Source organism: Ranitomeya imitator, chromosome 5 (genome assembly GCF_032444005.1).
Source record: "Ranitomeya imitator isolate aRanImi1 chromosome 5, aRanImi1.pri, whole genome shotgun sequence".
NCBI lineage: Eukaryota > Metazoa > Chordata > Amphibia > Anura > Dendrobatidae > Ranitomeya > Ranitomeya imitator.
Genome location: NC_091286.1, coordinates 265,645,679 through 265,660,384, shown reverse-complemented (window position 1 = coordinate 265,660,384; position 14,706 = coordinate 265,645,679). Strand labels below are relative to the sequence as shown.

Below are 14,706 nucleotides of genomic sequence, written 5' to 3'. Positions count from 1 at the left end.
AACAAGACAATGACCCAAAGCATACTGCTAAAGTAACTTTTGAGTGTGTATAATGGGAAACATGCAAATGTTTTGTAGTGGCTTAAGTCAAAGCCCAGACCTTAATCCAATTGAGAATCTGTGGTCAGACTTGAACATTGCACTTCACCAGAGGAAACCATCTAACTTGAAGGACCTGGAGCAGTTTTGCCTTGAGGAATGGGCAAAAATCCCAGTGGCAAGATGTGTAATCACAGAGACTTATCCAAAGTGACTTGCAGCTGTAATTGTAACACCCCAGGTAACCGGCTGTTACAGTGATGTTGCCTTCCTTTCGGGGAGGGTAATGTCATGCATGGAGGCAAGGTAAGCACCTACATGCAACACATTCTGAATCCAGGCCAGAAGGGGAAGCTCTGAACCCAAATTCAGGGGAGCTTCACCCAGATATATGTGTTCTGGTCTGGAGGAGGAGTCAGACAGTTGTTCAGAGACAGTGGAAGAGAGAGGAGAGAGAGCAGAGAGTGGGGCCATGCAGCCATGTGTGAGCTGCAGCTTCAGGAAAGGAAGATAACCTGAAGGGTTGGAATGTAGTGAGCATCTGAGGAAAAGAGCACAGGCGAAGGAAAGGGCTTTGAGGGGAACTGTGACCGGGCACCCTCTGAGCCGAAGCACAGAAACCGGGCACTGGGAGCCTGAGGTTGTATTGAATTCTAGGTCGCACTGCAGAACCGGAGGGCAAAGGACTTTATGTCATTTGCCCGCATCCACACCTGAAGGTGCAGCAGTACACGAAGAGCCTGGGTCATGATAAAGACCCTATAAAAAGGCACATTCAAGCACAAGCAGGAAGGCTTACAGACCTCACTTGGGAGAGGGAGCCACCATTGCTTCCAGGCCGGTCGGACCATATCACCACCTGTTGCTGGTACCCTGGACTGTGGCCTGATTCAACCAGTAAGCCAGGTAAGGACGTTACAACCTTGTGTCCTCCATTTATTTGCTGGCATCCACCACACCATCATGTCCAGCACACCGGGAGCCCTAGGGACCCAGCTTCACCTGTGGGAAGTGATACCATCTTGCTACCGTACCATCACCCTCAGAGGACCCCTTTAAGTAGCGTCGGTCACTCCTGACCGAGTACCACATGTGCCATCATGAACTTTTATTGCTTTACAATTCCCTTTAAAAAATATCCCTTTTACTTGGGCGCCCAGGGCTACGGACTGGGTCGCCGCCACCGTGACCACCCCTTTATCAACAACCGGAACCGGTACCAAGTACCCCTAGGCCCTGGTGGCATAATTGCAGCAAAAGGAGGCTCTACAATGTACTGACTTTAGGGGGTAAAAGTCGGTAAATAGTTATGCACACTGAAGTTTTTGGTTATTTTGTCCTATTTGCTGTTTGCTTCACACACAAAAATAAAACTAAATGTTCATATTTATGGGCATGTTCTTTACATGAACTGATGCAGATCCTCAAAAAAGCAGTGAAATTCCAGGTTATGAGGTAGCAAAACATGAAAAATTCCAAGGGGGTGAATACTTTGGTAAGCAACTGTATGGTATGTGATTTTGCATTCTAGGGTTCATAAGGATTAACATTAAAGGAGTTGTTATCTACTACTCGGACAACCCTTTCTCAAGCTATATGTTTACCACAAGTAAAATATTGACAGAGTGCCAACGCTGGCTCTCACAGGGCTCACGTGACATTGTTATGTGGCAAATCACTTCACTGTCCCCTTTTTTGCACATAACTGAATTCTGGAGGAAGTCAGAGCTGCGGATGCTCCCTCACTTCCTGTGGATGTCTGACTAATCCGGAGGAGGGGATAGTGCAGTGGTCGCTTGTTGGCTGAAGAGATCGCGTGACATAACAATGTCACTTAAGCCCCAGGAGAGCCAAAACCAATACAGTTGGAATGGCACCGGAGTGGAGTATAGTGTAGGTGATATTATTTTACTTGGGGCAAACATAGTGATTGAGAAGGGGTTGTCTGAGTAGTGGACAACCCCTTTAATTTATTTTAATTTTGATCAGACTTGTTTTCTTTTCGGAATAATTAAGTACATTTATATTTTAACCACCTCTTCAGCATGAGATATGTATGGGTTCGTTCAGTTGCATACTGTAATATGTACTGGCATATACCAAAATATGTATAAATACCAATATATACCTGTTAAAAAGAATACAGTTTAGGTTTACAGGGTACAAAAATTCTTACATCCTGTACATTGTATTGAAGGCTGTGGCTCACTGTTGAGGTATTGATCCTTCACAACCTAGGTTAAAGGTACCTTCACACATAACGATATCGTTAACGATATCGTTGCTTTTTGTGACGTAGCAACGATATCGTTAAGGAAATCGTTCTATGTGACAGCGACCAACGATCAGGCCCCTGCTGGGAGATCGTTGGTCGCTGAACAAAGTCCAGAACTTTATTTCGTCGCTGGATCTCCCGTGGACATCGCTTGATCGGCGTGTGTGACACCGATCCAGCGATGTCTTCACTGGTAACCAGGGTAAACATTGGGTTACTAAGCGCAGGGCCGCGCTTAGTAACCCGATGTTTACCCTGGTTACCAGCGTAAAAGTAAAAAAAAAACAAACACTACTACTTACCTACCGCTGTCTGTCCCCGGCGCTGTGCTTCTCTGCACTCCTCCTGTACTGGCTGTGAGCGTCGGTCAGCCGGAAAGCAGAGCGGTGACGTCACCGCTCTGCTTTCCGGCCGCTGTGCTCACAGCCAGTGCAGGAGGAGTGCAGAGAAGCACAGCGCCGGGGACAGACAGCGGTAGGTAAGTATGTAGTGTTTGTTTTTTTTACTTTTACGCTGGTAACCAGGGTAAACATCGGGTTACTAAGCGCGGCCCTGCACTTAGTAACCCGATGTTTACCCTGGTTACCGGCATCGTTGGTCGCTGGAGAGCGGTCTGTGTGACAGCTCTCCAGCGACCAAACAGCGACGCTGCAGCGATCCGGATCGTTGTCGGTATCGCTGCAGCGTCGCTTAATGTGAAGGGGCCTTAAGAGTTTGAGTTCCAGTGGTAACATGCTTAGTCTGAGAAGTAATTACATTATTTTTTTGTATCTTTAGTTTCAACGCTTGTGTGTTATGCCCTGCCTAACACATATCATTGCTACATTTCTCAACTCCTCTACCAATACTTACATATCCTTCTTGTGAAATTGAAACCACAATTGAATTTTGTAACATAGTAACATAGTTATTAAGGTTGAAGGAAGACTTTAAGTCCATCTAGTTCAGGGGTGTCAAACTGCATTCCTCGAGGGCCGCAAACAGGTCGTTTTCAGGATTTCCTTGTATTGTGCAGGTGATAATTTAATCACCTGCACAGAATTATTCCAGCACCTTGTGTAATGCAAAGGAAATCTTGAAAACACGCATGGTCTGAGGCCCTCGAGGAATGCAGTTTGACACCCCTGATCTAGTTCAACCCAGACGTAGAGGATGCCCACTTGTCCCTGTCACAGGTCTATGATTAAAAAGATCATCAGAAAGGTCTTTGTACTGTCCCCTCATATATTTATACATTAAAATAAGATCACCCCTTAGCCTTCGTTTTTCCAAACTAAATAGCCCCAAGTGTAATAATAACCTATCTTGGTATTGCAGACCCCCCAGTCCACTAATAACCTTGGTCGCTCTTCTCTGCACCCGCTCTAGTTCAGCTATGTCTTTCTTATACACCGGAGACCAGAACTGTGCACACAGGGCCGGCTCCAGGTTTTCGAGGGCCCGGGCGAAAGAGTCTCAGTGGGCCCCCCCCTTTAACACATACCCCGATTTATGATGCACAGATACGGCAGAGAAATGTATAGTACAATGCCAGATTTCACTTCTTACATGAGTGACAGCTATTGTAAATTCTGCAGTGTATATATACAGGACAGGAGGAGTGGTACTGTGCGGTGTATATATACAGGAGGAAAGGTGCTGTGCAGTGTATATATACAGGAGAGGTGCTGAGCAGTGTATATATACAGGAGGAAAGGTGCTGTACAGTGTATATATACAGGGGGAGAGGTGATGTGCAGTGTATATATACAGGGGGAGAGGTGCTGTGCAGTGTATATATACAGGAGAGCTGCTGTGCAGTGTATATATACAGGGGGAGAGCTGCTGTGCAGTGTATATATACAGAAGGAGAGCTGCTGTGCAGTGTATATATACAGGGGGAGAGGTGCTGTGCAGTGTATATATACAGGGGGAGAGGTGCTGTGCAGTGTATATATACAGGGGGAGAGGTGCTGTGCAGTGTATATATACAGGAGAGGTGCTGTGCAGTGTATATATACAGGGGGAGAGGTGCTGTGCAGTGTATATATACAGGGGAGAGGTGCTGTGCAGTGTATATATACAGGGGGAGAGGTGCTGTGCAGTGTATATATACAGGGGGAGAGGTGCTGTGCAGTGTATATATACAGGGGGAGAGCAGCTGTGCAGTGTATATATACAGGGGGAGAGGTGCTGTGCAGTGTATATATACAGCGGGAGAGGTGCTGTGCAGTGTATATATACAGGAGAGGTGCTGTGCAGTGTATATATACAGGGGGAGAGCTGCTGTGCAGTGTATATATACAGGAGAGGTGCTGTGCAGTGTATATATACAGGTGGAGAGCTGCTGTGCAGTGTATATATACAGGGGGAGAGGTGCTGTGCAGTGTATTTATACAGGGGGAGAGGTGCTGTGCAGTGTATATATACAGGAGGAGTGGTACTGTGCAGTGTATATATACAGGAGGAGTGGTACTGTGCAGTGTATATATACAGGAGGAGCGGTACTGTGCAGTGTATATATACAGGAGGAGTGGTACTGTGCAGTGTATATATACAGGGGGAGAGGTGCTGTGCAGTGTATATATACAGGAGAGGTGCTGTGCAGTGTCGTGAGCAGGGCGTTGTTGTATCAGAAAATCTTTTCTGTTTTGAGTTTTTCTATGAAACAAAGGCTTTTCTACATAAACAACGTTGTTTGGTTTTGCGGCCCCAACAGATCTGTGCTACAAAGTAACAGGCGGCTCGGGCATTAATGAGGGACCTGATGCTGAATCCTTTCCACAAACCCTAATGACCCAATTAGTGCCCCGTCATTAGAAGCTCATTAAACGCCTCCCTGTCCCGAGCAGTCATGTACAGTATGGGGGGATCCTGCAGCCCACCCCCTGACTGCTCCATACCATACACTGCCCTCTGTCGCGCTCACTATTATCCTGTGCCTTTCTCCTTCATCGTTACCCCATGTTACACTTGTCACCCACCACTACAGAGTAGCAGGGCAGCCAATGTCACCCCGTCCCGGATCCTAATGGCAGCAGGAAATGTCTGCTCCTCTATTGGGTTGGAACCTGATTTAATCAAGGAATAATGTGGATTTGTTGCCGGTGGCTGCAGGGGAAGGGTTAAGTGATGCCATGTCCGTGGTGGGAGCAGTGGCAGCTGCTGGGACCTGGACAGACACAACCAATGTTGCTGTGACTGCACAGTGTGATGTGGAGGAGAGAAGCTGAGACTCTGGAGCAGAAATCACCCACATGCCAGCACTGGGCAGAGTCCCTCCAGTCTCCAGCCTGGGGCCACGGGGCCCCAACATACAGCCCACAGCTCAGTTTTATCCATGGCAGCAGCTCCCCTTCCTCCTGGCATCTGGTTAACCCCATTTATGTGGGTCGGATTGTTATCTTTAAGGTTTAGCAATAACCTTCATACAGATGGGAAGGGGTTAAGCTTCTTCCTACCCCACTGGTGCAGGTTCAGTGTGGCATGCATGTATTCTGGGGTTCTGGGTGAGCTGGGCAGCTGCAGGTTGCAGGCTGCACCCCACCAGCTGCTCCTCCAGACATCACCCACATTTTTAGGCAGCGGAGACAGACAGCAGCAGACTGAGCCACAAGTCCATCTGCAACCACTGCTGGATACCTTTGCACTCACTCAGGCACTGGTAGGAATCTGCCTGATAAGTTCAGCTCAGCACTTCAGCCAGCCAGGGGCGGAGATCAGGAGAACGTGCTCTCTCCGCCCACAAACAATGTCACACTGGCTGCCTTCTCTTAACCCCTATGTGTGCCTGCCTGGCTGCACTGACTGAGTGAGAACATGTTTGTGTCAGAGCTGGCACATAGGGGTTAAGAGAACGCAGCCAGCAGTGACTTTGTGGGCGGAGAGAGCATGTTCTCCTGCTCCGCTCTCCCAGCTGTATCTATGACAGCGTGAGTGGGCCCCCCTCTCTCCCCAGGGCCCCGGCATTTGCCCAGGTGCGCCGGGTGCTGACGCCGGCCCTGTGTGCACAGTATTCTAAGTGTGGTCGAACTAGTGACTTGTATAGAGGTAAAATTATGTTCTCCTCATGAGCATCTATGCTTCTTTTAATGCATCCCATTATTTTATTTGCCTTTGTAGCAGCTGCCTGACACTGGCCACTGAACATGAGTTTGTCATCCACCCATACACCCAGGTCTTTTTCATTTGACGGTTTTGCCCAGAGTTTTAGAATTAAACGCATAGTTATACATCTTATTACTTCTACCCAATTGCATGACCTTACATTTATCCCCATTAAAGCTCATTTGCCATTCATCAGCCCATTTTGGATGCTTTAGAGGTAACAGTAGTGTTTACAAAGCTGCTTGAGTCATTAGATTAAAATAATGTAAAAGCCCTGTTCCTCTTGCTCTGTAAATTGCACCCCTGAAGCCATATGCTACCTGTAACGGGTGTCCAATCGGCCTGTATAAATGATTGGTGGTAGCAGCTGGTTCCTTTTTTTTGTTATTGTGGAGTTGGCAGTGACTTACCAGGGTATATATATTCCATGAGCTGGAATTGGAGGTGTATATACCATACGCTCACTGTGAGTTTCCAATAACTGGCCTAGTAGTGGAAGCAGCCTCGTCCATCCCTCGTCAGTCAATTGCGTAATTGATCTGACGATTGGATTCAGTGGAGTTGTGTCCCCTGACAAACTGGCAGCAGCTATGAGATCTTTGTGATTTCTCTGGTCTCTGACAAAGTGGTAACAGTGACCCCCCAGTTGCTATCTTTGACACTATATGAATACCCGCCAACAAACAATTTATCCTGAAAGACACATTAACAAATTATGCAAATAATCTTTTGACTAGTTGATGGGGCGATTGTTTCATAGTTACATAGTTACATACTTACGTAGGTTGAATTAAGACCTAGGTCCATCAGGTTCAACCTTTCTTCACCAATTGTACATTTCGTCACTATTTTAACTTTACCCGCAATGTTATCTAAATCAAGGAAATCATTCAGCCCTTTTTTAAAAACTGTTATAGTGTCTGCCATTACTACCTCCTGTGGTAGGGCATTCCACTGTCTGACTGCTCTAACTGTAAAGAACCCTTTACTATTTAGCTGTCGGAATCGCATTTCTTCCACCCGCATTGAGTGCCCCCTAGTTTTCAGTACAGTCTTTGCAAGGAATAAGTCATGCTCCAGTCCTTTGTACTAGTCACACATATATTTATACATATAAATGAGATCTCTTCTGAGACGTCTTTTTTCAACGCTAAACAAGCCTATCTTTTCAAACCTCTCCTCATGAGAGGCCTTCCATCTCTTGTAATAATCTAGTTGCCGCCTTTGAACTGACACCAATTTCTGAATGTCCTTATTAAAATGTGGAGCCCAAAACTGGATCCCATATTCTAGATGTGACCTCACCAGTGATTTATAAATGGGTAATAATACGGTGGGAAAGATTGGGAGAGATTTTATCTCTCTTTATACATCCTAAAATCTTGTTTGCTTTCGCGGCTGCTGCTTGACATTGAGTACTGCTGCTCAGCTTACTTGTAACCAGAATACCCAAGTACTTTTCCTTTTCTGTAGACCCAAGTATGGTTCCATTTAATGTATATGCAGCAATATGATTACTCCTTCCTAGGTACATTACTTTACTTTTATCTACATTAAATCTCATTTGCCAAGTGTTTACCCATTCTGTCATCTTATTCAGATTGTTTTGCAATATTGTAATGTCAAGGTCAGATTTTAATATCCTACATAGTTTGGTGTCATCAGCAAAGACAGGCACTTTGCTCTCAATCCCATCCACGAGGTCATTAATAAAGAGGTTAAAAGACTAGTCGTCGAATTCAGCATGTTATCATGCCTTTGTGGGCATATAATATGAATTGCAAGCACCAGCATCTTGTGAATTCACCAGACTTTCATTCCTACACGTCATTGTGCCTCTGAAGTTCGGGTGTACGCTTCCCAGCTTCAGAGGCGCACTGTGTACAAATGGTGGTGGGCTGGAGGACACAGAGGACCTGTCAGGTTCCATTTAACCCCTTCATGACCCAGCCTATTTTGACCTTAAAGACCTTGCCGTTTTTTGCAATTCTGACCAGTGTCCCTTTATGAGGTAATAACTCAGGAACGCTTCAACGGATCCTAGCGGTTCTGAGATTGTTTTTTCGTGACATATTGGGCTTCATGTTAGTGGTAAATTTAGGTCAATAAATTCTGCGTTTATTTGTGATAAAAACGGAAATTTGGCGAAAATTTTGAAAATTTCGCAATTTTCACATTTTTAATTTTTATTCTGTTAAACCAGAGAGATATGTGACACAAAATAGTTAATAAATAACATTTCCCACATGTTTACTTTACATCAGCACAATTTTGGAAACAAAATTTTTTTTTGTTAGGAAGTTATAAGGGTTAAAATTTGACCAGCGATTTGTCATTTTTACAACGAAATTTACAAAACCATTTTTTTTAGGGACCACCTCACATTTGAAGTCAGTTTGAGGGGTCTATATGGCTGAAAATACCCAAAAGTGACACCATTCTAAAAACTGCACCCCTCAAGGTACTCAAAACCACATTCAAGAAGTTTATTAACCCTTCAGGTGCTTCACAGCAGCAGAAGCAACATGGAAGGAAAAAATGAACATTTAACTTTTTAGTCACAAAAATTATCTTTTAGCAACAATTTTTTTATTTTCCCAATGGTAAAAGGAGAAACTGAACCACGAAAGTTGTTGTCCAATTTGTCCTGAGTACGCTGATACCTCATATGTGGGGGTAAACCACTGTTTGGGCGCACGGCAGGGCTTGGAAGGGAAGGAGCGCCATTTGACTTTTTGAATAAAAAATTGGCTCCACTCTTTAGCGGACACCATGTCACGTTTGGAGAGCCCCCGTGTGCCTAAAAATTGGAGCTCCCCCACAAGTGACCCCATTTTGGAAACTAGACGCCCCAAGGAATTTATCTAGATGCATAGTGAGCACTTTGAACCCCCAGGTGCTTCACAAATTAATCCGTAAAAATGAAAAAGTACTTTTTTTTCACAAAAGAATTCTTTTAGCCTCAATTTTTTCATTTTCACATGGGCAACAGGATAAAATGGATCCTAAAATGTGTTGGGCAATTTCTCCTGAGTACACCAATACCTCACATGTGGGGGTAAACCACTGTTTGGGCACATGGTAAGGCTCGGAAGGGAAGGAGCGCCATTTGACTTTTTGAATGAAAAATTATTTCCATCGTTAGCGGACACCATGTCGCGTTTGGAGAGCTCCTGTGTGCCTAAACATTGGCGCTCCCCCACAAGTGACCCCATTTTGGAAACTAGACCCCCCAAGGAACTTATTTAGATGCCTAGTGAGCACTTTAAACCCTCAGGTGCTTCACAAATTGATCTGTAAAAATGAAAAAGTACTTTTTTTTCACAAAAAAATTCTTTTCGCCTCAATTTTTTCATTTTCACATGGGCAGTAGGGTAAAATGGATCATAAAATTTGTTGGGCAATTTCTCCCGAGTACGTCGATACCTCATATGTGGGGGTAAACCACTGTTTGGGCACTCGGCAGGGCTCGGAAGGGAAGGCGCGCCATTTGACTTTTTGAATGGAAAATTAGCTCCAATTGTTAGCGGACACCATGTCGCGTTTGGAGAGCCCCTGTGTGCCTAAACATTGGAGCTCCCCCACAAGTGACCCCATTTTGGAAACTAGACCCCCCAAGGAACTTATCTAGATGCATATTGAGCACTTTAAACCCCCAGGTGCTTCACAGAAGTTTATAACGCAGAGCCATGAAAATAAAAAATAATTTTTCTTTCCTCAAAAATGATTTTTTAGCCTGGAATTTCCTATTTTGCCAAGGATAATAGGAGAAATTGGACCCCAAATATTGTTGTCCTGTTTGTCCTGAGTACGCAGATACCCAATATGTGGGGGTAAACCACTGTTTGGGCGCACGGCAGGGCTCGGAAGGGATGGCACGCCATTTGGCTTTTTAAATGGAAAATTAGCTCCAATCATTAGCGGACACCATGTCACGTTTGGAGAGCCCCTGTGTGCCTAAACATTGGAGATCCCCCAGAAATGACACCATTTTGGAAACTAGACCCCCAAAGGAACTAATCTAGATGTGTGGTGAGGACTTTGAACCCCCAAGTGCTTCACAGAAGTTTATAACGCAGAGCCATGAAAAAAAAAAAAAAAATTATTTTCTCAAAAATGATCTTTTAGCCTGCAATTTTTTATTTTCCCAAGGGTAACAGGAGAAATTTGACCCCAAAAGTTGTTGTCCAGTTTCTCCTGAGTATGATGATACCCCATATGTGGGGGTAAATCACTGTTTGGGCACATGCCGGGGCTCGGAAGTGAAGTAGTGACGTTTTGAAATGCAGACTTTGATGGAATGCTCTGTGGGCGTCACGTTGCGTTTGCAGAGCCCCTGATGTGGCTTAACAGTAGAAACCCCTCACAAGTGACCCCATTTTGGAAACTAGACCCCCAAAGGAACTTATCTAGATGTGTGGTGAGCACTTTGAACCCCCAAGTGCTTCATAGAAGTTTATAATGCAGAGCCGTGAAAATAATAAATACGTTTTCTTTCCTCAAAAATAATTATTTAGCCCAGAATTTTTTATTTTCCCAAGGGTTACAGAAGAAATTGGACCCCAAAAGTTGTTGTCCAGTTTCTCCTGAGTACGCTGATACCCCATATGTGGGGGTAAACCACTGTTTGGGCACATGCCGAGGCTCGGAAGTGAAGTAGTGACGTTTTGAAATGCAGACTTTGATGGAATGCTCTGTGGGCGTCACGTTGCGTTTGCAGAGCCCCTGATGTGGCTTAACAGTAGAAACCCCCCACAAGTGACCCCATTTTGGAAACTAGACCCCCAAAGGAACTTATCTAGATGTGTGGTGAGCACTTTGAACCCCCAAGTGCTTCATAGAAGTTTATAATGCAGAGCCGTGAAAATAATAAATACGTTTTCTTTCCTCAAAAATAATTATTTAGCCCAGAATTTTTTATTTTCCCAAGGGTTACAGGAGAAATTGGACCCCAAAAGTTGTTGTCCAGTTTCTCCTGAGTAAGCTGATACCCCATGAGTGGGGGTAAACCACTGTTTGGGCACACGTCGGGGCTCAGAAGGGAAGTAGTGACTTTTGAAATGCAGACTTTGATGGAATGGTCTGCGGGTGTCACGTTGCGTTTGCAGAGCCCCTGGTGTGCCTAAACAGTAGAAACCCCCACAAGTGACCCCATTTTAGAAATTAGACCCCCCAAGGAACTTATCTAGATATGTGGTGAGCACTTTGAACCCCCAAGTGCTTCACAGACGTTTACAACGCAGAGCCGTGAAAATAAAAAATCATTTTTCTTTCCTCAAAAATTATGTTTTAGCAAGCATTTTTTTTGATTCACAAGGGTAACAGGAGAAATTGGACCCCAGTAATTGTTGCGCAGTTTGTCCTGAGTATGCTGGTACCCCATATGTGGGGGTAAACCACTGTTTGGGCACACGTCAGGGCTCGGAAGTGAGGGAGCACCATTTGACTTTTTGAATACGAGATTGGCTGGAATCAATGGTGGCGCCATGTTGCGTTTGGAGACCCCTGATGTGCCTAAACAGTGGTAACCCCTCAATTCTACCTCCAACACTAACCCCAACACACCCCTAACCCTAATCCCAACTGTAGCCATAACCCTAAACACAACCCTAACCGCAACACACCCCTAACCACAACCCTAACCCCAACACACCCCTAACCATAACCACAACCCTAATTCCAACCCTAACCCTAAGGCTATGTGCCCACGTTGCGGATTCGTGTGAGATATTTTCGCACCATTTTTGAAAAATCCGCGGGTAAAAGGCACTGTGTTTTACCTGCGGATTTTCCGCGGATTTCCAGTGTTTTTTGTGCGGATTTCACCTGCGGATTCCTATTGAGGAACAGGTGTAAAACGCTGCGGAATCCGCACAAAGAATTGACATGCTGCGGAAAATACAACGCAGCGTTTCCGCGCGGTATTTTCCGCACCATGGGCACAGCGGATTTGGTTTTTCATATGTTTACATGGTACTGTAAACCTGATTGAACACTGCTGCGGATCCGCAGCCAAATCCGCACCGTGTGCACATAGCCTAATTCTAAAGGTATGTGCACACGCTGCGGAAAACGCTGCGGATCCGCAGCAGTTTCCCATGAGTTTACAGTTCAATGCAAACCTACGGGAAACAAAAATCGCTGTGCCCATGCTGCGGAAAAACTGCACGGAAACGCAGCGGTTTACATTCCGCAGCATGTCACTTCTTTGTGTGGATTCCGCAGCGGTTTTACAACTGCTCAAATAGAAAATCGCAGTTGTAAAACCGCAGTGAAATGCGCAGAAAAACCGCGGTAAATCCGCCATAAATCCGCAGCGGTTTAGCACTGCGGATTTATCAAATCCGCAGCGGAAAAATCCGCAGAGGACCAGAATACGTGTGCACATACCGAAACCCTAACCCTAGCCCTAACCCTAACCCTACCCCTAACCCTAACCCTAACCCTACCCCTAACCCTACCCCTACCCCTAGCCCTAACCCTAACCCTACCCCTAACCCTACCCCTAACCCTAACCCTATTCTAACATTAGTGGAAAAAAAAAATTTCTTTATTTTTTTATTGTCCCTACCTCTGGGGGTGACAAAGGGGGGGGGTCATTTATTATTTTTTTTATTTTGATCACTGAGATATAATCTATCTCAGTGATCAAAATGCACTTTGGAACGAATCTGCCGGCCGGCAGATTCGGCGGGCGCACTGCGCATGCGCCCGCCATTTTGGAAGATGGCGGCGCCCAGGGAGAAGACGGACGGGACCCCGGCTGGATCGGTAAGTATGATGGGGTGGGGGGGACCACGGGGGGGGGATCGGAGCACGGGGGGGGGAATCGGAGTGCGGGAGGGGTGGAACGGAGCACGGGGGGGCTGGAATGGAGCACGGGGGGGTGGAACGGAGCACCGGGGGGGGTGGATCGGAGTGCAGGGGGGGTGATTGGAGCACGGGGGGGTGATTGGAGCACGGGGGGAGCGGACAAGAGCACGGGGGGGAGCGGAGCACTGGACGGAGGGGAGCCGGAGCAGTGTACCGGCCAGATCGGAGGGCTGGGGGGGTGATCGGTGGGGTGGGGTGGGGGCACACTAGTATTTCCAGCCATGGCCGATGATATTTCAGCATCGGCCATGGCTGGATTGTAATATTTCACCCGTTAAAATAGGTGAAATATTACAAATCGCTCTGATTGGCAGTTTCACTTTCAACAGCCAATCAGAGCGATCGTAGCCACGAGGGGGTGAAGCCACCCCCCCTGGGCTAAACTACCACTCCCCCTGTCCCTGCAGATCGGGTGAAATGGGAGTTAACCCTTTCACCCGATCTGCAGGGACGCGATCTTTCCATGACGCCGCATAGGCGTCATGGGTCGGAATGGCACCGACTTTCATGACGCCTACGTGGCGTCATGGGTCGGGAAGGGGTTAAGGAAATTGTGATCTGAATAATTCTACTAGCAGACAAATTTATATTAATTGAATGGTCTCCTGTCACTACACCTTGATGTCCTATGTTCTCTTTCTGTTGCCCATATAATCTGCATATTCATAAAATTAGACAATTGATGCAAAATGTGGGCGCAAACTTACACCAGACAGTCTAAAAATGTAAAAATATATCAACAGCATGAGACAGTTTGATAGATTTGGCACAATTTAAGACTGTCTACACTCTAAATTTGAAAAATCTAAAAATTTGACAATTTTAATCAATCTCTTTCAATAAATATTGAACGTCTGTAAATATCATGGTAATTATGTAACTTTCAAGTGGGTAAATTAGGAGTCTGTTGAAGCGGATATGATTGTCTCTGCTTCTCTATTTTTTTTCTACATCTTATTAATTATGTCACTTTGCAGCAAGCGCAATAACTCATTCTTTTTCATAAAAAAACATTGTAAATCAAATATTGATGTTTTGACAATCAATCAAGTTACTGATTTTCTTGTGTAATGTACACTACAACATGACAACTGTAATGTGATTGGCTAATAATTAATAGAGATCTTACTTGACAAAAGAACTTGAAAAAAGGCCAATAGTTCCCACTGCGGCACCAATAACTGCAGTCTTTCGACATCCAAACATGTCTGTAAATATGCTGACCACAGGAGAGCAGAAGAATATCATGCCCATTGACAAGGAGCTCACCCATGCTGTAGAAAAAAAAAACAATTATAAACAAATGAGATATGCAAATTCTGTTTAGCATTAATAGTGATGTACATTTATTACTATTATAGGCAAATGTGTGTCTCTGTTTAGGAACTATACCTCTATACCAGCTTCTGAATAAGAGCCAGTAAGACGTCTGG

General features: G+C 45.3%; 1 protein-coding gene across 1 annotated transcript in view; it reads right to left on the bottom strand.

The window, feature by feature from the left end:
- SLC16A10 (solute carrier family 16 member 10) overlaps positions 1-14,706 on the bottom strand; it is a 179,053-nt gene that overhangs the window by 19,423 nt on the left and 144,924 nt on the right. The window contains exon 2 of the mRNA XM_069726142.1: positions 14,403-14,547. Within this exon, the coding sequence (XP_069582243.1) occupies positions 14,403-14,547 (145 nt within the window). The remainder of the gene's footprint in view (positions 1-14,402; positions 14,548-14,706) is intronic.